Consider the following 27,681-nt stretch of genomic DNA (forward strand, 5'->3'; position numbering starts at 1 on the left):
ACACCTTTCATCTAATCTATCAGCAAAAATTATCAGTTCTGTCTTCAGGAAGCATCCAGAATGCTCTCCATCTCTGCTACTGCCTCTCTAATCTATCAGCATCATCTCTAGCTGGACTGTAACAAACTGCTCTCCTGTGTTCCTCACTCTCCCCTACTTTTTTCTACAAAGTAGCCAGAGTGATTTCTTTTCTTCTTTTTATTTTTATTTTATTTTATTTTATTTTTTTAACACAGAGTCTCGCTCTGTCGCCAGACTGCTAAGTGCAGTGGCGCAATCTCGGCTCGTTGCAACCTCTGCCTCCTGGGGTTCAAGCCAGTTGAACCCCTGCCTCAGCCTCCCAAGTAGCTGAGATTAAAAGTGCACACCACCACGCCCAGCTAATTTTTGTATTTTCAGTAGAGACAGGGTTTCACCATATTGGCCAGGATGGTCTCCATCCCCTGACCTCACGATCTGCCCGCCTCGGCCTCCCAAAATGCTGGGATTACAGGCGTGAGCCACCACGCCCGGCCCAGAGTGATTTTTTTTTAACGGAAAAGCCAGAGTATGCCACCTCTTAGCTTAAAGCCCCCAGTGCTTTCCCAAAGTCCTTTCAGTGATCCATAAGGCCCTAAAGCTTTGGCCTCTCATGCTTCTCTGACCTCATTTCCTATCACTCTGTTCCTTGCTCTTCTGGTCCAGCCACAACAGGTCTTCCTGGTCACTCCTTCCTGCAAACACTGCACAGCTCACTCCCTCACCTCCTCTGATAATCTCGCTGAATGTTCCCTTTTCACAGAGGCACTCCCCATCACCTGACCGTGTTTCAGTTTTCCTAATAACACTTATAACCTCCTGACATTTAACATGCTTGCCTATTGTTGCTCTCCTCCCACTAGAGTATAAATAAACTGCAGGAATAGATTGGAAGATAAGATACAGGATGCTCAGCTAAACTTGCATTTCACATACACAATGAATAATTTTTTAGTATGAGGATGTCCTAGATGTTGCATGGGATGTCTTAACGCTAAAAAGTTGTTTGCTGTTTATCTGAAATTCAAACTTTACTGGGTGTCCTACATTTTCATTTGCTAAATCTGGCAACCCTACACAGGAAGACAAGGACCCTGGTTATTTTGTTCATGGCTGTATCCCCAGCGCTAGAACAGCTCCTGACACGTAGTAAGTAAGCTCTCAATAAATATTTATTGACTGAATGATTGTGTTCATTAATCTGAAACGCGCCTAAACTTTTAATAGCCTGTGTGAGAGTCAGAGGGGCAGAGCCTTCAGATTTGGTTAGTCCAGTTCACAACTGGGTGCCTGGGCGGCTGATAAACTTTCCAGGTAGGTCGAGCAGCTGGGTACTTTGCCTGCCCCGCCCGCGCTCCGCAGGATGCAGAACTCCACCCGGCTCAGATGAGCAGCAGGTCCCGGAAGCCCTCCTGGGGGCGGGGCCACCCTAACCGGCGGGTGGGACCCAGCCCCAGCCGGGGCAAGGCCCCTTTAACGCCCCACCTCTCCGCCACGACTTTCGCCCCGGCGTGACGTCACCCAGGCGGGTGACCAATGGGAGCACGGCTTACTGGCAGGCGGCGCCGGTGGCCGCTGCCAACGGGGAAGTGATCTGGGGCTGGAGCGATGGCCCGGGTCTGGAGCCCGCGGCCGCCGCCGCCGCCGCCACCGCCACCAACACCAACAACAACGTGTCGGGAGCAGCCGCGGCCGAAGCCGGAGCAGGGGCCGGAGTCGCGGCTGGAGTGGGGCCTGCGCGTGTGAGTGGCCGAGAGTTGCCCGTGCCGGAGACCTCAAACTACGGGCGGGAGCGCTTTCTGTCGGCCAAGCCGCCGTCGCCCGCGGCACCGTGTCCCCAAGGCCCAGACAGCGGGGCGGGGGTCTAGCAGGCGCGGGACTGGCTTCTCTCAGGCCGACCCTTCGAGCCGGGATCCGGATCTTCCTCGGCTTCGGGCCTCCTTCACGTTCAGGACGGAGGCCGGAGAACGGTGATCATCACACACCCCAGCCGGCTTCCTGGGCCGGGCATTTTCTCTGCGGCCAAGCAGTGTTGGGATTGTAACTGCTGGGAGCCGCCTCCTGCCGCCACCTGTCCTGCCAGGAAGGGACTGACGCGTTCCCACGTTCTTGCTCTGCACCTCCCCGCTCTCTTCCCATTCAAGAACAAGTTTCTCTTCCCTCTCCGTTGGAAATCCTCCCCCGGAGGTACAAAACACCTATTTTAAGCGTGCCCTTCCTCAGCTCCTGGAGCACTCTTAGAAGTATTGCCTACTTATCCGGGCTGAGAATCCTTCATTTTTGACTTGGCTTTTTTTCGCCATTTGGAAGATAAAGTCCCCTTTCCACCCTCTACTAACACTCTGCGCCCAAGGCCTTATCCTTTGGGGTCACCAGCTCCTTGGCCATTTCTATGTGATTTCCCCCACCCATCTGAGTTCCAGTTTCCTCTGGGCTCCAATCTCCAGTCCCTGGCGGATCTGGTCAGTCCCACCCCTAGGTGGGAGTGACCAGGGGGCTCTGGCCCAGGATCTCCAACCCTGGAAGGCAGCTCCAAGGCAGGAAGAGAATTGGGCGTCGGGTACGAACCTGGCAGCTCAGGAGTCGGGGCTCCACTTACCCCACACAAAAAGATGAAAAAGCGCAAAGAGCTCAATGCACTGATTGGTTTGGCTGGGGACAGCCGGAGAAAGAAGCCCAAGAAAGGCCCAAGCAGTCACCGCCTGCTTCGCACTGAGCCTCCCGACTCAGACTCTGAGTCCAGCTCCGAAGAGGAAGAGGAATTCGGTGTGGTTGGAAATCGCTCTCGCTTTGCCAAGTGAGTAGTGGTGAAAGGTGGAATGGGAAGATGGCATCTCCTTGCACTACCAAGGGGCCACATTGACAGGAAGGAGAAAGGAATTCTTTAGGAAGAAAAAAGGGTGTAGACCTTGGAAGTCAAAGAGGGAAAAACGGTTTTAGGGAAAAGGTAAGTTCAGATCCTGAATGAAGAATAAGTTAGAGACCTGTCTTTAGGTGTAGGAAGAAAATCTCCAAATCTGAGGTGGAAATATGGACTTGGGAGAATGTGCCAAGAGCCCAGGGAGTCCTAAAGAAGCGAAGAATGGAGACAGAGGAGCAGAGAAGCTTTGGAGACTAGACCTTTTGAAACAGTGTAGAACAAAGGAGAAACAGAGACTTTAAGACTGCAAATTATTTCGTTTTTGCACTTTTGATGATTCTGAATATTGGTGATGGGGAAATATGGTGAGAGATATAGTAGGAAGTAGGAGCCTTGAGAGTAGGTGGGGTGGGGGGGCAAAAGAAGAGGCATCATTTTCCCTAGTCATTCATAGGTGTAGAGACCACTAGGCAAATCAAGTCGTAAGATTTGAGGACATTGGGAATGGGGCTCAGGGTGGGAAAGGACCAAAGGGAACTTTAGAAACGCCCTTGGACTCTCTGGGCGCACACTAAAAGAAAAGAGGATTCTGCTGAAGATGTGGAAACAATGGCTAGGCAGAAGGTCAGGGTGCTGACATTGAGTGGTTGGTTGGTTTAAAATGTCTTGTTTTGTTAAAGGAAGAGTTTGATTTCTAATGAGCTTTGTCAACTTAGGCTGTTAAGGGCAATCCTGGGTTTGGGTTATGAAGGTCTGATGAAGTGTTACCTTCATCAGAAGATACCTGGAGTAGTTACCCTGCTAAGTTAGTTTAGACCTTGTAAGTTGGTTGATGTTTTGTGTGAAATCTAGCCCCTTCTGTGTTTCCTTACTTCTGAGCCAATAAGCTAGAATACACCAGGTGTCCACTTAAAACTATAGATCCTGTTTCTTTCATTTCTTTTGCAGTAAAACTTGCTCAAAAGTTTATAAAGTTTCAGGAAACTGAAACAAGATTCCCCGGAGTGAGTGAGTATGCATTTGAGAGAGAGAAATCAATAGGCAAATTACAGTGCAGAGATGGAATTGCAGCGAAACATTGATCTTTACACTTTTGTGACCTGAGCTTGTATTCAAAGACCTCTCTCCTGATGATGACAGCTGCAGTGCCTTTACGATCTTCCTTTTACCTGCAGGAGCTCCCTCTGTTTTATGTGACGTTTGAAACTTTTGTACCCAGTAGATGAACCCTTAATAGGTCATATTATTTATTCATTTAAGTGCTTTACCCTACCTTCCCTGGTTAATTCACTGGTTATTCATTTAGAGGAGATAATTGCATGGCAAAACGTGTACTATTTCTAATGAAGCTATACCCCATAATCACTTCTGTACTCATGGTTGAATTTGTTCTCTTGAGCAGGGGAGACTATTTACGATGCTGCAAGATCTGTTATCCGCTCTGTGGTTTTGTCATCCTTGCTGCCTGTGTTGTGGCCTGTGTTGGCTTGGTGTGGATGCAGGTTGCTCTCAAGGAGGATCTGGATGCCCTCAAGGAAAAATTTCGAACAAGTAAGTGGTTACTCCTTTTTTTTTTTTTCTTTTTTTGAAACAGGGTCTTGCTCTGTTGCCCAGGCTGGAGTACAGTGGTGCAATCTCGGCTCACTGCAACATCTGCCACCCAGGTTCAAGTGATTCTTGTGGTCAGCCTTCTGAGTAACTGGGATTACAGGTGTATGCCACCACGCCCAGCTAATTGTTTTGTATTTTTAGTAGAGACAGAGTTTCACCATGTTGGTCAGGCTGGTCTCAAACTCCTGACCTCAGTTGGTCCACCCACCTCGGGCTCCCAAAGTGCTAGGATTACAGGCGTGAGCCACCGCGCCCGGCAGTGGTCACTCTCTTCAGGGTGTAATCTTGGACTCCTTTCCAGGTTCTGGGACAAAGTCAACCATGCTGAACGAAGAGTTTTGCTCATTCTGGTGAAGCAATTATACATTCCTCTCAGTATTTTTATACTCTTTTTGAGCTGTCTGCTTGAATGTTATAACACTTATTTGTTTTTAAACTCACAAATAAAAGGCAGTGCTTATGCACCAGCAGGAGAAGTAATATCTGAAATAATGGCATTGCAGTAAATGCTTAGCGTGCAGAAGGCAAGAGACTCCTACCCCTAGGATAGGAGTCTAGAACTTCGTGTAACCTCTACTTATAGCTTGCATCTCCCCGAGTATAAAGTGACAATGACAACACTGAGCTATTCCTTCTACCTCACAGGGCCATTTGAGAAAGAATGTGGGAGCATCTGTCAAACGATTGCCTCTTTAGAAAGACCAAATAAGAGCATAGGAATGGGCAATAATAAGAGTAGCTAACATCTGTGGAAGGCCTACTGTGTGCCAAGTCTCATATGATTTTCTTTACAAAATAATCCCGTGAGATGGCTATTATTTTTATTATCTTGTGCTCTTAGAAGGATTAAGTAATTTGTTCAGTGATTAAGTATGAAAGAGCTGAGCATCCTCTTGCCCCTTGCTGCCCAACTTCACATTTATAACACTACTATCTGCACCACTGTTCCCGGTGGCCTTGTAAGCCTACGCACATTTATTCAAGGGCCTACAAATCTCTTGGATGTCAACTTCGTCAGTAATCTAAAAGAAGTTTAGTAGAAGAAACAGGAAAAACTGGTTTTCTGCACACTTACCAGTTTTCAAGCTTAGAGTAAGGACTGATAGATTTCTCTCCTTAGCTGTGCTTATACTAGTAACATGATCTGTTTCAAGAAAAAAATTTAAATACCATTAATGAGTGTTATCATTTTAAAGTTTTAGGAAACTTGCACCAATTTACATATTCATGAAGGGCTTACAACAACCATACCTACTTTGAACACTATCCAACTGTCAGAAATGTTTATCTCATGAATGAGTTTTAAAGTTTAAGGAGGTTTTCAAGTCACAGAGTTTTGTATATTCTAAATTGTAAAGTTGTATTTTACACATCCAAATTACTTTTTCATTTATTTCCTTTTTTTTTTTCTTTTTTTTTGAGATAAGGTCTTGCCCTATCACCCAAGCTGGAGTGCAGTGGCATCTGGCTCATTGCAGCCTTGACCTCATGGACTCAAGCAGTCCTCCCGCGTCAGCACCCCACACCCCCAACCCCAGTAGCTGAAACTACAAGCACGCGCCACCCTCTGCTAATTTTCGTATGTTTGTAAAAGACAGGGTTTTGCTATGTTGCCCAGACTGGTCTCAAACTCCTGGGCTCAAGTGATCTGCCTGCCTCAGCCTCCCGAAGTGCTGGAATTACAACTGTGAGCCACTGTGCCCGGCCCAAATTACTTTTTCCAAAAGGTACATTTGCACAGTAGCTTTGACTGGATTTGACAGATTTTTTTTTTTTTTTTTTTTTTTAGCAACACTGACATTTTTGGCTCTAGGTTTCAAGGGTTAATCTTCTAATCAAAGGCACCAGTTTCAACTTAATCACAAATACCCTAACCTTAATAGCATGAGCACACCAGGAAACTGACCACAAGGCTTTCTCAAGGTCATAAAGAAATCTGGCTCCAAAACTGCAGTTCTTACTTTCCAGCTTAAGCCTAGAAGATTACAATATCCTCACTTTCCCATCTGAAGCCTAGAAGATTACCATATCCCAACTTCTGTTGGCTGCCTACAGTTACTCAAGTTTTGAACCCAGCCTAAGAACAGCTAATTTTTAGTGTGTTAATGATATTTCTAGTGATGTTGCTTTGAAACAAACAGACAAAAGTTAAAATACTAACTTTGGTTTTTTTCTGAGTTTCTGATTCTGGGGATGGGGATTCGGTATGCCACAATTCTTTGCCAGAATCCTAATCTGAATTACCAATTTTTGGAGTATGGTATAAGAAACAATGAGATATGTACCCCATAGTTATTTTTCCTCCTTTATAGTTGTCCTTGCAATATTCCACAGTGTCTCTAAGGCCAATTTTTTCTTTGTATGTAGGTAGTAAGCATAACTTGGAAACTAGGTTCTCAGAAACAGTGTTCAACCATAAATAACCACCGAAGTCATCTGTCTGTGCCATCATCTCTCTGTAGCTAGTTAATTGGGTCTCCTAACTACAGTCTTGTAGTGAGTTAGGCTTGTAGTTGAGCTATAGGCTTGTGCTGTAGCTTGTTTTGATCACATATAGCAATTATTTATTTATATATTTCAAAACATTGCTCAATTCACGCATCCAGGGATTCCTTTTTCTGATTGCTCTGCACCTGTGTTTACGGGATACTTATGTAATTTATAGGGTTAGCTGAGCTTTTCAGGTAATTTCTTTGGGAATGCAAACAAAGTACTACATTTTAAAAATAGACCGGGTACATATAATAGACCTGGCAGTCAGTCAACAAATATTTATTGAACACTTGTTAATACCAATCCCTGGAAATATTATACTGTCTTCAGGAGATGTCAAGAATTATACCCTGGACTGCAGACCCTGCTTTCTACCACTGAGCCACATTCTCCTAGGACCCTGACAACATTTGTCAGCAAGCTGAATGAAGCACATTTGGAATTGTCAGTCCAGCTGCTTTGTTGGCTTTGATTTGCTACAATAGAAATGCCAGCACCTGCAATGTCTTCCTGACATTGCAAAACAGGACTTCCTGAGGGAGGGTAGGGGATGGGGTGTAGTCAGTCCAGAGGCTAAACCATTGTAGACTACTTGAGAGTTTTTTTGTGATAACCAGTATCTTGACTAAATGGAACCAATCTTGTTAGGTTTAAATAATCTTTCTTTGAATTATGCTTTTTTTTTTTTTTTTTTTTTGGTTGGTTAGTTGGTTGGTTGGTTGTTTTTGAGGTGGAGTTTTGCTCTTGTCACTAAGACTGGAGTGCAATGGCACGATCTCGGCTCACTACAACTTCTGCCTCCCAGGTTCAAGTGATTCTCCTGCCACAGCCTCCCGAGTAGTTGGGATTACAGGCACATGCCACCACACACAGCTAATTTTTTTTAGTAGAGACAGGGTTTCACCTTGTTGGCCAGGCTGGTCTCGAAACTCCTGACCTCAGGTAATTCACTCATCTCAGCCTCCCAAAGTGCTGGGATTACAGGCCTGAGCCACCACACCCTGCCTAAATATATTTTTTAAGGTTAATTTTTTTTTCTTGTTTTTCAAGAAGACAGTGGGATTCACGAATTTGGATAAGACCACCTGCTTGTCTGGCTTTAATACCTTTTTGAGAAATCCAGAACTTCTTGATTTTATTTCTATAAGTTTTCCAAGACACTTGCAAGGAAAGGAAGAAGGATTACTAAAATACTTGAAATAGAAAGCAAAGCAGATAGGCTTTTTCTTTTTTTTTTTTTTTTTCAGTCAAAGAGAAACTTGATCCTTAAGCTAAAAGTACTGACTGGCCCTGAAACTCTTAGCTCAGTGCTCTTTTTTCCAAAACCAGATACTTCAAAAGACCTCCACAGTTATTCTAAGGAAGATTCTATTCTCAACCATCCTTTTCTGCCACTCAACTATGGAACACTTGAATAAACGAACAGAAATTTGAAAGAGTATAAATAAATGTGGAAAGTGTAAATAAATCAGGCATCTCCTTTTCTGTCCATACAGACAAAGTAGTGACTTGGTCATTTAGCGCAGAACTTAAAAATGGTCTTGTGCTAACGAGGGCATTAGGAGATATAGGTATCTGTGACCTCTAAAGTATAGTAGAAAAAGTACTGGTTCTAGGAGCAACAGGTTTGACTTTTTGAATTCTGGCTTTGCAAAACTAGCTGTAAAACTTAGACAAGTCACTTATGGGCCTTCATTTTCTCATCTATAAAATATAGAGATGTATTTGTGCTACCAGAGCGCTTTGGGCATTCCTCTGTCATAACATCAGTCACACTCTGTAGTAATTCTATGACCACGCCTGGCTCCCCACTAGGCTGAGAGCTTCAGGGTCTTTTGTATATACTGGTACCCATGCAGGGCTGGGCACATGGTGGGGGTTTAATTGCAAGTTGTTGAATAATTAATACATAAAAGTTTATTGCAAACTGGAAAGACATTGTATAACTATAAAATATAGTTTATTTTATATTTAATCCTGTCAACATTATGTTTACTATTTGGTATATGTTGACATTTTTCCATTTCCTCATCTTAAAGATTAGGGAATCAAAAGAACTACGTACATTATTTTGAGCATTAACATACAAAATTTTCAATTATTTGCTTCCTGTATTGGAAAAACATGAATTAGTAATCATAAGTTATTTGTTTGCTACACTACCTCCCATTTATGTAATAAATGTACCTCTACTTGGCTTGTCTCTCCTAAAAAGCTCCAAACCAGATAATCATTGTGATCCCCTCTTGGCTCATACAATCCTCAGGATCCAGAATATTTTCAGGGCTAAAAAATATATTTTTATATGTTTATTAGTTAATAATTGTAACCCAGGTTATTTATGTATTTGTCTATTTCCTCTTCCACTCCTGCCTCCTAGTTCGTGCATATAGACTGCAGGAAAGAGAGACTTCGCCCCTTGCCCCTTTGGGGTACCTGAGTATGGCAGATGTTTGTTGGATGAGTTCTTCTTTATAACCTAACTGAAAATGTATAGGAAATTCAGTGAAATGAATTTAGACTGGCTGGTAAAATGTTTTTACTGTATGAGATAGATATATTCCTGTAAACCGTGTGTAAATCAAGTGCTATATTAAAAGCACCTGCTGGAAACTACTGGGCAAAAGGAAATCAGTATGTGGAAGAGACATCCACACCTCCATGTTTATTATAGCATTATTCACAATAGCCAATATATGGAATAACCTAGGTGTTCAACAGCAGATGGATGAAGAAAATGTAGTATATATACACAGTAGAATACTATTCAGCCATAAAAAAGAGTGAAATCTTGTCATTCTCAGCAATATGGATGGAACTGAAGGACATTGTTAAGTGAAATGAGCTGGGAATGGAAAGTTAAACACTGCATGTTCTCACTCATATGTGGAAGATAAGAAAAGTTTATTTCACTGGGTGTGGTGACTCACGCCTGTAATCCCAGCAACTAAGGAGGCTGAGGCAGAAGGATCACTTGAGCCCAGGGGTTTGAGACCAGTCCAGGGAAGCATAGCAAGACACCATCTCTTAAAAAATTAAGGCATGGTGGTGCAAGCTTGTAGTCCCAGCTATTCAGGAGGCTGAGGGAGAAGGATCGCTTGAGCCCGGGAGTTTGAGGCTGCAGTGAGCTGTGATCATGCCACTGCCCTTCAGCCTGGGTAACAGAGAGAGACCTCATGTCTAAACAAAATAAAAATATATTTCAAATAATTTGATTCTATAGAATTAAAAAAATACAACAGGATACTAGAGGCTGAGAAGAGTAGGGGAAGAAAGGATAGGGAGAGATTGGTTAAAGGATGAAAAATTACAGCTAGATAGGAGGAGAAAGTTCTAGTGTTATGTACCACTGTAGCATGACTAGAGTTAACACTAGATAGTTCCAAATAGCTATAAGGAGGATATCAAATATTCCCGACACAAAGAAATGATAAATATTCGAGATGATGGATATGCTAATTACTCTGATCTGATCACTATACATTATATGTATGGAAACATTGCTGTGTACCCTGTAAGCATGTACAATTACCAAATATCGATTTTTTTAAATGTTAAAGCATATAGGAAGTCTGTCATTATAATGAAACCCTTTGGCAAACGTGTTTGGAAAGTGAGGAAATATATCTCATTTCTTTTAATCTGAATTTTCAGTAGTGAGCTTACTTAAAATAAGGATACCACCATCACTCCTCATTTTGTGGGGGATCTTAGTTGCTGTTCAGTGTGTTTGGGTTTTTATTTGGTTGGTTGGTTGGTTGGTTGGTTGGTTGGTTGGTTTTTGAGATGGAATCTAGCTCCGGCCGCGTAGGCTGGAGTGCAGTGGCGAGATCTTGGCTCACCGCAAACTCCTCCCAGGTTCAAGTGATTCTCCTTCCTCAGTCTCCCGGGTAGCTGGGATTACAAATGTGCCACCACACCTGGCTAATTTTTGTATTTTTAGTAGAGAGGGGGTTTTGCTATGTTGACCAGGCTGGTCTCAAACTCCTTACCTCAGGTGATCCACCCACCTCGGCCTCCCAAAGTGCTAGGGTTACAGGCGTGAGCCACCGCACCCAGCCTGGGTTATGTGTTGAGGGTTTTTTTGTTTAACTTAATAGTATAACATTAACTCCATTTCATACCCTACAATTATTTCACAGAGCAAGCATTTGAACCCTTCTGTATACCTGGCTCTGTGCTGGCTGCTGAAAATGCATACCCAATTAGATCTAGTCTTTGTCCTCAAGCCTCTCGCCATTTGGTAGAGGAGACAGATGAGTAAAGTTACAGCACCACATGTTAAGTGCTTGGTAGAATTTGGAGTGGAAAGAGGTTCAGTGGTCTGAGGGTCCTGGCTGTTGCCGCTGAATCTTAAAAGGAATTAACTAGGCCAAAGTGGTAGAAATAAAGAAGAGACAAACCAAGGGCATCTAGGCAGAAACCATAGCATGTGCAAGGGTCATGAGGCTTCAGAGGTTAGTGTGTCAGGAAGATCTACTTGACCACAAGTAGGTTGAAGAGGTAGGTAAAGTGATGAGAAATGTAATTGGAAGTTAAGCAAAGGCCAGATATTTATTCAGGTGGTAAATATTGATTGAGTGCATAAAATGTGTCAGGAGTGTTCTAAGTGTAGAAATGAACAAAATACTACATGAGCAAATGAACAAAATGTAGCTAACCGTGCAGAAATGAACAAAAGAGTCTTGGAGCTTACATTTTAGGAAGTTATTTTATATGGCTCTTTTATGTCAGTTTCTAGTTTTAAGGAAGCATATAATAACTAAGGCAGTCTGTGGCTTTAAAAAAAAAAAAAAGGGATGTAGATTTTATTCTGGAGGACCAGCCATTATTAATATTTTATTCTCTATGAAAAGGGAAAATGCTCTTTAAAGAAAGAAGAGAAAGCATTGTTTCAGGCCTCTACCTTCAGGCTGGCACATCCCTAAACCATTCAGGAGCTATTGTTTCCCCCCAAAAAAGGCCAAATATCACACTACTTCACTTAGCATATTCTTTTATCTTCTATTTCATTTTGAGTTTTGGGGTAATTTAAGACTTAAGAAAATACTGTTTACTATTTATGAAAAAGATTAAAAATCTTAGTCCTCATAACAGCTTTCAAAAGGTGGCAAGACCTCCCTCTTGCAGTTGACTAAGGTGGAAAAAATAGATTTAAGCATTTAGAAATATAACTTACAATCTCACCTTGGGCATTAATAGAATAAGATTTATAAATCTTAATTGACTAATCTAAAAGCTCCTTAATTGAGCTGGTCAGTAGTACTTAGCATTTATCATCTATTATATGCCTGGCCAGCTGTGTTAAGTGCTTTACAGCCATTCTCTCACTTAATATTAACAATCCTGTGAAGTATATTTTATCACTGTATTACAGATGAGGAAACTGAGCTCTAAGAATTTGAGTAATTTGCTCAAGATCATAGTAAGTCACAGAGTTGAGATTCAAAGGCAACTCTTTCTGCTCACATTCTGTTATGAGTTTTAGTTGGCTAACTTTAAAAGTTGCATTGCCAGTAGTGAAATAGCCCCAGTTAAAATGAGAGCTTTAGTGTAAAAGATATATATTCACATAAACCAAAGAACAATGTCGGAATTAACTTTTATTAATCCATCTTCTTTCCTAGTGCTTGATGATTTTTTTCATCTTAGGACCATGAGGGCACTTTATGCTAGTTATGATTGTTCTTATTTTGTCTTTTTAGTGGAATCTAATCAGAAAAGCTCATTCCAAGAAATCCCCAAACTTAATGAAGAACTACTCAGCAAGCAAAAACAGCTTGAGAAGATTGAATCTGGAGAGATGGGTTTGAACAAAGTCTGGATAAACATCACAGAAATGAATAAGCAGGTAGGAAAAGTTTGATTTTTTGCTGTGTAAGCTATGAATATTTGTTTGGTTGTTTAGTATGAATAGGGTATAGGGAATTGTAGGTATAGGGAATTCATTTCAGATTGTTTTACTTTTTGAAATGGGGTTTTGCATACTGTAATCCCAGCATGTTAAAGTCAGGTAAAATAGTTATGAATTTACCAAATATTTAAAATGTTAATCCTTTCTGCGAAAGAAAATAATTCTACTAAATATAGCAGTTGAGAGAAAGTTGGAAGTTTCTTGAGTCACCCTTTCCTACAGAGTAGAGTAGGTGTCAAATAAAACAGGAGTGTCATCTAACCCCCAAGAAAAGTGGATAACCCATTTTTATTAGCTAATGAGAGCTTATTTCATTTGAGTTTACAAAATCTGGAAATGATCAGCAGTAGTCATTCTAAGAATAGCTTAGGAGTGGGTGATGGAGTTGGTTAAATACCTTGGCCAGTCAAATAAGCCTAGATAGAGCATAAACTTTTCCAGTCCCTAAATTGACCAGAGTTGAATAGACATTGATTCCAGAAGTGGGACTCTGCCAGAGAAAAGGGACTTATTCTAAGGATGTTGATCAAGCATCTTGTATGGATTAGGATACTGTATTTGTCACAGGGTGACTATAGTCCCATCCCTAGTTTTTCCAGTTTAGTTAGGAAATGTATATATGTAGAAAAGAAAAGTCAAGTACCAGATGAATGACACACATGCAAAGTGCTTAAAACTAGATATTATTTTTCTTGGGGCTAAGAAGTTATTGTCTTCTTCAGAGTAGAATCACAAAGTTCAGAATGAGCCAGTAGTGACAAGGAGCGCTGTGCTAGAAGAAAGCGCTTGCAAATATGTCTGAAGCCACACCTTTCAGCAATGGTCCAGGAGTGGGGCAGTTCAGCACTTAAGACCAGTGATAAATAGTGTGGGGCAGTGGCTTCCAAACTTTTGCCTGGAACCTGCAGTAAAAAATGTTTTACATCATTACCCAGTAAACGCATACATACCTATTTGTAACTGGCATAAACGTTTCTGAAACAGTAGCTCACCCTTAATATGTATGGTGCCTTATGCTACTTTCCATTCAGTTCTATTTAATCTTTCAAAATTATTCATGAAATAATTCATGAGTTACAGCCCCTGGTATTTACTATCTGTCCTTTACTCTTGGACTCTAAGTAATTAGAGAAAAGCAGGTATTCACCCCTTTTTTGCAAAAAGGGTAGGAGAAATTGGCCTTGCCTACATTCATACAGCAAATTACATCAGGTGAAAGTAGACCACATTGAAGCCTGGGGCAAACTGGGGATTCCATGTAAGTAGCCAGTCATACAGTTTGCCGTTCTGAGAGGAGGATGATACTGTTCAGCATGAAAAGGCGAAGTCAGCTATCTATTTTTCATCTCAGTCTTGTAAACTGACATTATAGGAAGAGTCAAAGGGGATATTGGTACATGGTGAGAGAACACAGATAGATTTTCAAATTTTTGGTACATATGTTGATTTCTGAGTTCTCTTTAACCAGGAAGCTAGACACAAAAGAATCATTTTATTCTTAGCCTGCCATTATTTTTAATGCAAGAAGCACCTGAGAATGCAGATACAGTAAATCTCAATGTCATTGATAGGTTTTTGGAAACTGTGAACTTAAGTAAATGGCACATAATGAAACCAGTTTTATCATAGGCTAATTAATATAAACAGGACTTAAGGCCAGGTGTGGTGGCTCACACCTGTAATCCCAACACTTTGGGAGGCCAAGGTGGGAGAATCACTTGATCCCAGGAGTTCCAGATCAGCCTGGGCAACAAAGCAAGACCCTGTCTCTACAAAAAATAATTAGCCAGGCATGGTGGCATACACCTTTAGTCCCAACGACTGAGGAGTCTGAAGCAGGAGAATTGCTTGAGCCTTGGAGTTTGAAGCTGCAGTGAGCTATGATCGTGTCACTGCGCTCTAGCCTGGGCAACACAGCAAGACCCTGTCTCAAAAAAAAAAAAGTTAAATTCCTAGGGCACATTTCTGGTCACACAAAAAAAATCACTAAACTTCTAGATAAAGACCAAAACACTTCTAATATTCAGCATTGAAATAAATGTGAGCGATACGTACATTTACAAAAGATTAATAAAAGCAAGTAAAATAATTATTTACCCATTTATTTCAGTGCAGGGTCAGGTCCTGAGTGGCCAGAGCCTATCTTGGCAGCTTAGGGTGCAAAGCGGGAACCAACCCTGTACAGGACACCATCCCCATCACAGGGCTTACTCATACACATGCTCACACTCAGACTGGGTCTGTTTATACATGCCAACTAACCTAACATGCACAGCTTTGTGATGTGGGAGTACCCAGAAAAAACCCACGCCGACGTGAGGAGAACATGCAAACAGACAGTGGCCCCAGCCAGGAGTCAGACTGTTTTTTTCCATCAACGTTATAACCAAATGACGTTGAACAAAATATTATTCAAGGATCTGCTATAAATAGGAAAGTTTGCTTCTGTCCTAGGGCTTCATATATGAAGCTGGAAGAGATTGCCCTGAAACCCTTTCCATTTCAGCATCAATATGCCTTCAAAGATGCTGGGACTGACTTACGAAGCCAGCCTGATAACAGAGGACTTCTCCGTGAGCGCAGGCCCAGAAGCATTGGTGATGGGAAAGCAGAGACTTGCACTGTTTCCAAAGGGAGCTCAGTACTCTCTGTCTGAGTGGTTTTCTAAAATTAATGTTACATATCTCTGATGGTCTGTTGAAGTCAGAGGCATCTGTCCTAAACCAAAGTAGATAGAAAAATAAAAGAATATTTAACTATGTTTCTATATCTAAACATAACTGTCACTTAAGATGCTTTTACTGGCAGTGGTTTTAGAAGCAATTCAAACTGGCTCAAACAAGAAGTTTATTATATCACTTAACAGGAACTGTTCTTATCACAATGTAAGTTGAAGTTAATATAATCTGAAAAAAAAAGCCATTAGTTTGAAAAAAAGTTAAAATCAAATCTTCCCTTGAAAAAGCTTTAAATTAGTAGTTGAAATCTAATTTACTTTGCTGTTTTATTCATGAAACCTCTGGTTTTATACTCATTCCCTCTTGACTGTTACAGGGAGTCTCCTCCTACTTCCTTGAAGATACTATTCAACAAACATTTACCTAGCTGCTTTTATGGAGCTAGGTTTGGATACTGTCTCAATCCATTTGGGCTACTATAACAAAATATCTTAGACTATGTAACTTAAAAACAACAGGGGCTGAGAAGTCCAAGATAAGGCACAAGCAGATTTGGTGTCTGATGAAGGCTCATTATTTCATACTTGGCATTTTCTTGCTGTGTCCTCACATGGCAGAACAGAAGGGGCAAACAAACTCCCTCTGACTTTTTTTTTTTTTGGAGACAGGATCTCACTCTGTCACCCAGACTGGGATGCAGTGACGCAGGCACAGCTCAGTGCAGCCTCGACCTCCTGGGCTCAAGTGATCCTCCCACCTAAGTCTCCGGAGTAGCTGGGACTATAGGCACGCACCACCATGCCTGGCTAATTTTTTCTTTCTTTTTCTTTTCTTTTTTTTTTTTTTTTGTAGAGACAGGGTCTCACTATTTCCCAGGCTAGTTGCGAACTCCTGCGATCAACTAATCTTCTCACCTTAGCTTCCCAAAGTGCTGGGATTACACATGTGAACCACTGCCCTCAGTTCCCTCAAGGATCTTATAATCAGATGGAGGAAACAGAAAAGTAAACAATTGTAAAGCAGCCTGATAAGCAAAAAGAAATAGGTCCAAATGAGTATTGTGAGGGCATTTTTAAGTATATATCTCACCTAGACTGGGGCCAGGTGAGATTTCCTAGAGATTTGAACTGAGTCCTGAAGGGCAAATAGGAGTTGGCCAGCTGAATTCTACAGAAAGAGAGAAGAATGTTTTACGTAGAACATTAGTGCAGTTGATCCTCATAATTTATGAATTCTGTACTTGCTAAATTTATATGTAATCTCAAAATCTATACTTGTGGCACTTTTGCAGTCATTCACCAACACACACATAGCCGCAAGGAATTTGAGTCACCCAGCATGCATATTTACAGCTGAGTTTGAACAAGGTGACATACTGCCTTCTTGGTTCAGCTCTCATACTGTAAACAGTGTCTTTTTCACAGTATATTTAATGCCATATTTTTTATATTTGTGTGATGTTTTTGGTGATTTCCGTGTTCAAAAATGTTCCCCAGGTTTAGTGCTAAAGTGTTATCTATTGTTCCGAAGTGCAAGGAGACTGTGATGTGCCCTATGGAAAAAATACCTGTGTTAGATAGGCTTCTTTCAGGCATGAGTTATGGTTGTGCAGGCTGTGGGTTCAATGCTAATGAGTCAACAATATGCATTAAATAAGATATCTTTAAACAGAAATACACATACAACAAGGTTGTGTATTATATTGATCAGTTAAAAAAAAGTGTGAGCAGGCCGGGCATGGTGGCTCATGCCTGTAATCCCAGCACTTTGGGAGGCCAAGGTGGGAGGATCACGAGGTCAGGAGTTTGAGACCAGCCTGGCCAACGTGGTGAAACCCCATCTCTACTAAAAATACAAAAAGTAGCTGGGCATGGTGGCAAGCGCCTGTAATCCCAGCTACTCAAGAGGCTAAAGCAGGAGAATCGCTTGAACCCAGGAGCTGGAGGTTGCAGCGAGCCGAGATCATGCCATTGCACTCCAGCCGGGGTGACAAGAGCAAGACTCTGTCTCAGAAAAAAAAAAAAAGAAGTATGAGCAGAGGGCTCACAGCAACCTAACCTGTGTTTCCCCAAGGAGCAGTGGTTCGGTATTCACTAATTGAATGTTTGTTGCAAGTTTTCTAGGAATAACTACTACTAATAATGAGAATTGACTATATGTGCAAACGTATAGATGAATGAAAACATGGTGTGTTCAGGGAATTTTAGTCACTCATTATAGCTGCAGTATAGTTTGGTTAAAAAGGCCAGAGATAAGTAAGTCAGCAAGAGCCACATCAAGAAGGACCTTGAGTGCCGTTCTCCTATAGCACTCTGTTTAGCTCTCTCTTAGCACTCAGTCCAAATACCTTATGTGATGCTTATTTGCATATACTTCTAATTGCACTAGAAAGGCATACACTATTCTCTGAGCCTTAAGCATTATGATGAAGAAAATGATGGCAGCGACGATGATGGTATTGACAGTAACTGCCATTCATTAAATGCTTTCTTTGTGCCAGCCATTATTAGGTGCACTGCACATGTGATCTCCTTTCTTGGCTTCTACAGTCCTATGAAGTAGGAGATGTTCTCTCCATTTTACAGATAAGAACACTGAGGTTCAAAGAAGTTAAGTAGCTTGCCCACAGTCACTCAGCTGTGTAGCAATACTAAAAGTAAAATATTCAATTCCTGGAAGTCTCTTTTCTTTCCAGCTTCCCATGCTGCGTTACATGTTTGTAGCCCCTGTAGGATTCAGTAGGTGTTCAGTAGATAACGTTGAAAGGATATGATGCTGAGTCCCTACTAGGGCTAATAATCACTCATCATTGATGATTGTCTGTTTTAATAACTTTTTCTTTACTATTTAAAGGACACTTAACTTCAACCCCAAAGCAGAAAAGCAGCATTTCCAACTTTATAGTATAAAATGATGTGTTAAGCAAATGGTCTACAGTAGCTATTTTTAATTTTTCCAATGAAAAGTCATGTAATATGCATAAAAGTCATGATTCATATTTTGGCTGGAATATGGATTTTTCTTAATGGATTCTATTTAATTCAACTTTTTAGACTCTTTGAATTCCAAAGTGTGACTTTTAGGTGTAAGTTCTCTAATGCCTGAGTCTGATCTGACATTCTAGAATGCATCTGTTAGAGGCCAGAGCAATTCCAGAGAAAGTAATGGGAGGGTACCTTGTCTCCATTTCAGTTACATATATAAGCTTTGCTATAGTTTTCCACAGATTTTGACATTATTTTACTGAAGAGAGGAATGCTAGAGAAGATGGACCCCAGCTTTGTAATTTATGGGTAAATAGCCAAGTCCTAGGGAACAATGTGTGATCCAGGTTTTATAAGTGAGTAAGAAGACCTAAGTGATGTTTGTTACCTGGAAAGTTAATGGTCACCTCTCCAGAGCATGCTTTTGCTGTGAGGCAGCTGATACACCAGGCATAGAGTGTTTGTGGCGTGGAGAAAAGTGCAGCAACATCTCACTGATCCTACTGGCATTGGCTTTCAGCTGCTCCTTGACTTTGGGTGAAATGGCAGCTGCCAACCAGTTACCTGACTTTTTGTGAGACCACTATCATTCCCAAGATACTTCTGATTAGCCATGCACTCTGCCATAGCCTCAGGAGGTTGGAACTTTCAGTACCTGGAAGAAGAGTTTTTACCCAAGAACAGCTTGTCCCTTTAGGATCTGGCCAGTTGTCAGTGGAGGAAGGAGTTTGTCCCCTCAGATGGCTGAAAGGTAACCACATCATTGATAGGGGTTTAGGAGTAACTATAGTCTTGCCCTTCAAACTGATCTTGAGCCAACTGTGTACATACTTTGGGGCACTAAGGAAAACATATCTGGGGCAGGACCCCTTCCTAGCATTTTATGATTGGGCATGTTACAGTGGTCTCGGAAAGCCCAGTGAGGGCATAAAAGAAAGGGTCAGCCAAGAAAACCCATCAAATTCTTTCCAAAGTTATGTGCTATCTTTTTCCTATGTGTATATTTCTTTCTCATCTTTTGTCTTTTAAAAATGTCATAAGTAATTTGTGAGTGGATTCTTATATAAGATTTAAACTATAAAACAGGTATAGAAATCCTATGAAAATTTTCCTTCAATTCCCATCTCTGTGCTCCCATCTCACATGCACATGCGCGCACACACACACACTCTCTCTCTTTCTCTCTCTCTCTCTCTCTCTTTCTCTCTCTCTGTCTCTCATACTCCCATAGGTAATGGGTCAGTAATGTGGGCTGCATCCTTCTAGTTCTCTTTCTGTTTACAAAATCATAATAGTTTTTAATATGAATTAGCCTATGGGTTAACATGTATTTGTAAATAAATAAGGTCGTTCAATATGTGTTCTACAACTTGCTTTTCCACTGAATATATCCACATTCTTAGTGATATACATTTAAATTGTTTCTACTATTTTGCTGTTACAAATAAGGAAAAAGTATTTTTTAAAATGTATCATGCATATGAGCTACTAATTTGTAAGATTTCTAGAAATGAAATTACTAAAATAAAGAATATAAACATTTCAAATTTTGATGGATATTCCTTCTTACAAGGCTTCTCTAATTTATACTCCCATAAACAGTGCATGAAAATGCCTGTTTCTATATGTCCTTTTCAAACCTGGATATCATTCATATCTTTTTAAAGGCATGGGTGAAAACCTCCTTAATGTAATTGCTTATCTCAGGAAGTTTATGGTTTGCTGAGAGTGTCTCTTTGAGCTGAGATTTCTCACCCATCTTGTTTTTAAATGAACAGATTTACAATGTTGATGATTAGTCTGGTTATTCTGGAGTCCTTATGGAGAACTGCATGTTTTAGTGTTTCACTGTTAAAGAACTGTCACTTATTTGATATTTCATCTGTACCAGGTACTATGCTAAGAGCTTTAATTATATATCTTTTAATTCTCCTAGCCTGTATTGGTCATCTGTTCCTTGGTTACAAATTACCCCAACACTTAGTGGCCTAAAACAACAGTCATTTATTATCTTATAGTTTCTATATGTCAGGAATTTGGGAGCAGCTTAGCAGACTGGTTCTGGCCAAGATCTCTAAGGCTGCAATTAAGATGTCAGCCAGGTCTTTATAATCTGAAGGTCTGACTGGGGCTGGAGGTTCCTCACTCACATGGCTTTTGGTAGGAGGCCTCAGTTCCTCCCAACATGGACTACTCCATTCTGGAGCTACTCGAGTGTCCTCACAGCATGGCAGCTACCTTTCCCCAGAATGACTAATCCAAGGGAGAGCAAAGAAGAAGGCATAGGACCTTTTGTGACCTAATTTCTGAAGTTGCCAGTCATTACTTCCACTTTATTTTGTTCTCTAGAAGCAAGTTACTTAAGTCAGGCTACACTCTAGGGAAAGGGAATTAGGTTTCACCTCTTGAAGGGAAGAAGACTATCAAAGAATTTGTAGACATGTTTTGAAACCATCACACATCCCTATAAGATAGTTGTTAAATAGTTGTTGTTGTTGTTATTATTGTTATACCCAGTTACTGATGAAAAGAATAAGTTCACTACTTATCTAGCCTTACGTCCTACCCGCTGGCCTCTGTCTTCTACTCTGCATAGACTAGCCTTCTCATTGTCCATCCCAGACACAGAGTGTTCATTCTCAGCCATTCATTCAACAAATTCCAGTCTTTGTGTCACACATATTGTGAAAAGTAAAACAGACGTCCTTGATCACATGGAGCTTATAGTCTTATGGAAGAGAGAAACCTCAATCAAATAACCACATAAACAAATCATTGTCACTTTGAGAAGTGTTGTGAAAAGAAAGTATTCCTGAGCTTATTCGTACTGTGTTCCCTATCCCCTGATGCCACCCTCACCCTTCTAACCTGGAAAGAATGTCTGCTTTGTTTTTGTGTATAAAATTCTAACTTCTCTGTCAGAGTCTAATTTGAGTCCTACTTCAGCGAAGCCTGTTTCTTTCAGCTTGCATTGATGTCCTTTTCTCAGAACTTTATTCAGTATCACATTTAATGCTTGTTTCTTTAATGTACTCTTGCCCTATCTCTCAGTTATATTGAAAGCTCCTTGAGGTGACAGCCTTAAGTTTCCCTTAATTCTTCTACCTTCCTCACTGTTTCCACCCAGCCCCAGCAAATTGTATCGTCTCTACTTCTGCTATTACCTCTACTACCACTCAAGTCTAAACCACCATTATCTCTTGCCAAGACTACACAGACTGCCTTCTTACTGGTCTCTCCATTTCTACTGAGAGCCATAGTAGTCTTCCTACAAGGTGTCTCCATTCATGTAATTACCCTGCTTACACACCCCTTCCTATCACACCTCAAATAAAACCCGTGTGCTTGTTCTGGTTTACAGAGTCCTGCCTGTTCTGGCCCTTTACTGCACAACTGGCCTCACCGCCTACTTCTCTGTCTCTCTGTCTCTCTCACATATACACACACATTATGAGATCCTGCCACCTAAACTTCTATTCTCTGAATATGCCAAGCTCTTTCCTGTACTGGCGCTTTTGGTCTAGCAGTTCCCTCTTCCCTGAAATATGTTTCATCCAATCTTCATGTGATTAATTCCTTATTATTATTTAGATCTTAGTTTAAATTTTATCTCCTTACAGAGGCCTCCTCAGATCGACCAATCTAAAAGTTGCTACCCAGTCACTCTTATCAAGTTACCTTATTTTAATTTTTTTCTAGTGCTTCCCACTATCTGATATTTTTCTGTATAAAAATATCTGTCTCCTTGCACTAAAATGTAAACACCACAGGATCCCTGACATCTGTATTGTTCACCCCTGGTGTATAATAGGGTCCAATAGTATTTGTTATATTAGTGAATGGCTGAAAATTTGTCTTAAGCCTCTGAACTTTTCCCTCCTAAAAGAAAAGAGGGAAAAGAGAACCTGAGTTCCCAAGTTCCCAGGCTCCTTACCGGACTCCCTGTCTCAGACCAAGCTACTACTACTTACTCAGGGAGCTTTGTTTAAATTAAATTATTTGCATAGCTGGACATGGTGGCTCAATGCCTGTAATCCCAGCACTTTGGGAGACCAAGGCAGGCGGATCACTTGAGGCCACGAGTTCGAGACCAGCCTGGCCAACGTGGCGAAGCCACCATCTCTACTAAAAATACAAAAAATTGCCAGGCATAGGGGCATGCACCTGTAATCCCAGGCTACTCAGGAGGCTGAGGCACGAGAATCACTTGAACCCAGGAGGCAGAGGCTGCAGTGAGCCGAGATCACTCCACTGCACTCCAGCCTGGGGCGACAGAACAAGACTGTCTCAAAAAAAAGAAAAGAAAAGAAAACGTTCTTAGCATAGTACTTACTCCAATCTGGATTCTTTTCTTTGTTTTTTCTGTCACCTTTTACTAGGATGTACGCTTCATGAGAGCAGAGCTTCATGGTCTTGTTTGCCTCTCTGCTGTCTCCACAGTGACTACAGCAGTGTCTGGCACAGAGATGCCAAACATTTGCTAAAGGAATGAGTAGGGAGTCAGGTTCTGTTTTGTTTTACACCCCCCAGTGCCTACCACCGTGCTTGATCCGTAACAAGTACCCAGAAACTGGTGGGTACCCTATGAGGCCACTCTGAATATAATTGCTATTGATAGATCTGTGTTCTCATCCTAGAATCTGGAATGGGAAAGCAGTTTAGAACTAAGAATCTTTCAAGAGTGTTTTGAGCCAAACTGCAAAGCTTTTAGAATACTGTCTCTGCAGCCTGAAACTATTACACAGGTTCCCCCAGTTCCCGTTCAAGAGCGAAGTCTAGATATTTAGAATTCTATGCCTAAATGGCAGAAGGGAGGTCCTATTTTATTTTGATTCAATTCCTATTTTAATACATTGTATCAGTCAGTGAGTCAATGGGTATTTATTGAGCCCCTTCAGGATACAAAGTAGTGCTCTGGTTGAGCTATTGAGTTTGAAGTATTAGTCACATTATTAAACCAAAACCAAATCCCCAACTAGTTGAAAGTGCTGTTCAGATTGTCAGAGTGCAGTTCCTGTAGACTGTATTTTGTGAGATGGGCTTTTACTTTATATGTTCCCACCTGGGCAGGAACAAAAGTTTGGTAAATGACTGAGGTGTTACATTTTACCAAAATGAAATTTCGAAGTGATCCTTCATCATTAGCTTTCTTCCTGTCCAATTGTTGAAGGAGTGTGTGACAATTACAGCATCTTTTGGGTAATTTAAGATTTTGGAATCTTGTACTGCCAGGACAGGGTAAAGAATAACACCTGCCTTTACTCTTTGGCACTAGTGTTCAAATTGGGCAGGGAAAGAAGGGGTATTATTGTTGCCTCCCAGATCCCAGCTCTATCCAAAGTACTATCTCCTTTACTCCTGTGAGCTGACAGGTTTGCAGAAACACATAAAATCCTAGACTGTCTTGACATCACCAACCATAGAGTTTGTGAAGGTAACATGTACTTTATAAATTCTCATTTGTTTTCACTGTTTGTTACTCTTTTTTGTTCAGATTTCTCTGTTGACTTCTGCAGTGAACCACCTCAAAGCCAATGTTAAGTCAGCTGCAGACTTGATTAGCCTGCCTACCACTGTAGAGGGACTTCAGAAGGTAGGTGCCATGTATGGGTACTATTTGCCATAATTCTAGCTTCTTACAAGTTTTCATTGAAAGCCTAGCATTTGAAATCAGCTGCTCCAAGAGAGCAGTAATGGAGTGTATCATTATGTCCTAAAGAATTCAGAACAATTTTGTTGTGGTCTGGTTAGTTAGGCCTTTAATTTGCAACAGGTTACATTAGCTGTGGTTTATATGGGTTCATACCTTTTTATTTGGCTCTCTGAGTCCCAGAATTGCTCTGCTGGCTCTCTTATGTTAGCATATGTGGGTTTGCTTTTCAACTTGCTTTTTTACTTCACCATTCACAGTGTCTTCATGAAAGCAGACCAATTGTACATGATAGTTGTCCTAAATCTCTATTATTTTCCATGATTAAGAAACTTTAAAAAAGAAAAAAAAAGAAAGATGACCCAGGGAAATGCAAAAATTAAAACTTCAGGAAACAAGCGTTGGCAAGGATATTTGGAACAAAGGAAATTTTCAAACACTCCTGCTCCTGCTAGGAGTATAAATTGGTAAAAATCACTTTGGAGGCTGGGTATGGTAGCTCACGACTATAATCCCAACACTTTGGGAGGCTGAGCCAGGAGGATCACTTGAACCTGGGAATTAGAGACCAGCCTGGGCATCATAGGGAGACCTCATCTTTACAAAAAATTTTAAAGTTAGCTGGGCATGGTGGCACACACCTGTTGTCCCAGCTACACAGGAGGCTGAGGTAGGAAGATTACTTGAGCCTGGGAGTTTGAGGCTACAGTGAGCTGTGACCAACCAGATGAATAGTAGTCAGGGATCTTTAGAGCTGGATGGGAAGAGTGGATAGGGGTAGGAAGGGAGAAGAAGGTGACTAATTCAAACACAAAAAACATCATCCCCTGACACAGGAAGTGGAAGAAGGGATTCCCCAAACAGTGGATATCAAATCTAGGATCTTTGAATTCTAAAAATACTTGCTAAGTTTGATCAGATTATGTGCCAGGGTCTATGAGCATATGAATTCTTTCCACAAAGGAACAAGAAATTTCTAAGCCATAAGCAAAAACAAAATTTACTATTTTATAGCCACACCATCTGTGTGTGCTCAATCTCCATAATTTGCTACTTGGCTAATGTGACCATCCACTTACAACTTTGGGGAAAAAACAAAAGGTAGGGACAACTTTGATGAGGCCAGATTCTTGCCATTGTTCCTAGGGCCAAGTCAGGAAATAGTAGGCTTCTGTAGCCATTAGTACAGAAGCAACTCTCAGTCTTGCATTAGAAAAGGAAACTGGTTTATTCTTGAATTTATTCATTCAATAAACATTTGTGGAACTTCCTCCAGTATGTACCAGGCACTTTGCAATTGATGGGAATACTGGTTTCAAAGTTTTGCTCCAGAGTTGACATGGCTCTGTCAGCTGCTTCCTTCAGGGAAAAAAAAAGAAAAAAATCCTTAAACAAGAGCTTACTATCTTCTGGCATCCTAATGGGCTCATACATTCAGCCAGTGAGGATTGGATTCACAAACAGTTGGTGTCTTTGAATGCCTGTAGCTTTTGTAACAGGCATTCAGAGCTTACATAGATAGCAAACCAACTTAGAGACTTTTACCCAGTGTGTGGTCTCTTTGCAAATCTGTGTGTTTATAATGCCAGGCGCTGTGTTTCTTTCAAGTGGCTCAGTTTTGAAGTGGTAGGTCATCCCAAATGCCTAACTTTATTGTATCTCATGTAATGTTTTTTAACATCATCTCCTGTTCTCTTGGATTCTTGGATATCAGTGTAATAAAAATGGCCTTGGTTAAAATTACTAATGTGGCACTATAAAACTGTCAGCATGTCTTGAAAAGGCCAAAACTCACTGAATAGTAACACCTTTTTAGATGTTCCCTTAGGACAGGCCTTTTTTAAAACATGGCTTCTGAATTATATCTCCAAGTTCCCTGTCCACTTCAGCTCCTTAGGGCTAATGAAAGCAAAGTAAGCCACTACTCATATCTCTATTCAATGGTTGCTGACAGGATTGTACAGTAAAGGAAGAACAAACACTGCCAAATGAATTTTTCTTTCATCTCTGCAATGTTGAGTTTCCCAAAGCCAGAAATGGTTCCCTTCCACTTTTGCTCGAAGTGTCCTTTGCTCCTAACAAGTGGCAGTCTACTGTGTTAGCTTGGCCATCTGCCTGCCCACAGCAGGGATTGACAGAGGCAGTTTGTGAGAGAACCTTATCTCTGGGTTCTAGATTTATAAACTAATATTTTTTCTTTAGGGAAGATTTGGTTTTCCTCTAGGAAAAATAATTTAAATTAAGAAAATTGATTGATTGATATAGAGAGAGAGATAGTCCTATGAATTAACTCAGTATACACTACATGGAATCATAGTTTGAAGATATTTGAAAGAATTAGAAACACTGATTTTTATTAGGGCAGTGTTTCATTAGGGCAATGTAAATTAAATTCACAGTATACACTTCCATTAGAATGGCTAAAGTTGAAAAGAATGACTGTACCAATATTGATGAGGATATGGAGTAACAACAACTCTCATTCCCTGCTGGTGGGAATGTAAAATGGCATAACCATTTTAGAACACAGTTGGGCAGTTTTTTAACAAGTGAAGCATGGATCTGCCATATGATCAGCCATTCACCTGCTAGGTATTATGGCGATTAGAACGCACATGATAAAGGGGAATGACCGTAAGTCCACACATAAAGACCTGAACATGAATGTTTATAGCAGCTTCGTTTGTAATAGTCAAATATTGAACACGGACTGAATGTCCATGAGCAGGGGGAGAGAGAAACTGTGACAGAGCCACACAATGGAATGCCGCTCATCAGCCTGCCAAGCAGGCTCAACATGGATGAATCTCAGTTCTGCTGAGTGGAAGAAGTCACACTTTAAAAAGCACGACTTACTCACTGGTTCTACTTATATAAAATATAGAAAATGAAGACTGATTGATTGTGACAGAAAGTGGATCAGTGGTTGCCTGGGAACGAGCGGCAAGGGAGTGATTACAGAGGGTCAGGAGGAAACTTTTAGAGGTGATGAGTGTTTATTATGTTGATTGTGGTACTGGTTTCACAATTGTATATGTGTCAAAACGTTCAAATTATACCTTTTGGATATGTACAGTGTATTGCATGTCAGTTGTCTCTTAAAGCTTTTTTATACCTTCCTATGTGTTTCCCTTCAGAGCGTAGCTTCCATTGGCAATACTTTAAACAGTGTCCATCTTGCTGTGGAAGCACTACAGAAAACTGTGGATGAACAGAAGAAAACAATGGAATTACTGCAGAGTGATATGGTAAGGAGACCCAGCAAGTCAGCATGCTCCTACTCTCACCCTTTTTTGTGTAAGAGTCATGATGCCAACTTTCCACTAATCTGAAAAGGCCCTGCTAGGCATCTGTTCAAAAGATCTAATACACAGTATACATTGATTGTTTTATAATTTGTTAATAAAGCAATTGTGGTAGATAGAATTAAAAGCCAAATCTTTTGCAAACATATTACTGAAGAAAGTAAGGTA

The 27,681-nt window shown here is 41.0% G+C and overlaps 1 protein-coding gene across 2 annotated transcripts in view; it reads left to right on the forward strand.

The window, feature by feature from the left end:
* The first annotated feature begins 1,571 nt into the window (after positions 1-1,571).
* EFCAB14 (EF-hand calcium binding domain 14) overlaps positions 1,572-27,681 on the forward strand; it is a 42,501-nt gene continuing 16,391 nt past the window's right edge. For both annotated transcript variants that reach the window (XM_007978863.3, XM_007978864.3), the window contains exons 1-5: positions 1,572-2,815; positions 4,281-4,429; positions 12,688-12,833; positions 24,053-24,151; positions 27,346-27,456. In XM_007978863.3, the coding sequence (XP_007977054.1) occupies positions 2,631-2,815; positions 4,281-4,429; positions 12,688-12,833; positions 24,053-24,151; positions 27,346-27,456 (690 nt within the window). In that variant the 5' untranslated portion in view covers positions 1,572-2,630. The remainder of the gene's footprint in view (positions 2,816-4,280; positions 4,430-12,687; positions 12,834-24,052; positions 24,152-27,345; positions 27,457-27,681) is intronic.

Source organism: Chlorocebus sabaeus, chromosome 20 (assembly GCF_047675955.1).
Source record: "Chlorocebus sabaeus isolate Y175 chromosome 20, mChlSab1.0.hap1, whole genome shotgun sequence".
NCBI lineage: Eukaryota > Metazoa > Chordata > Mammalia > Primates > Cercopithecidae > Chlorocebus > Chlorocebus sabaeus.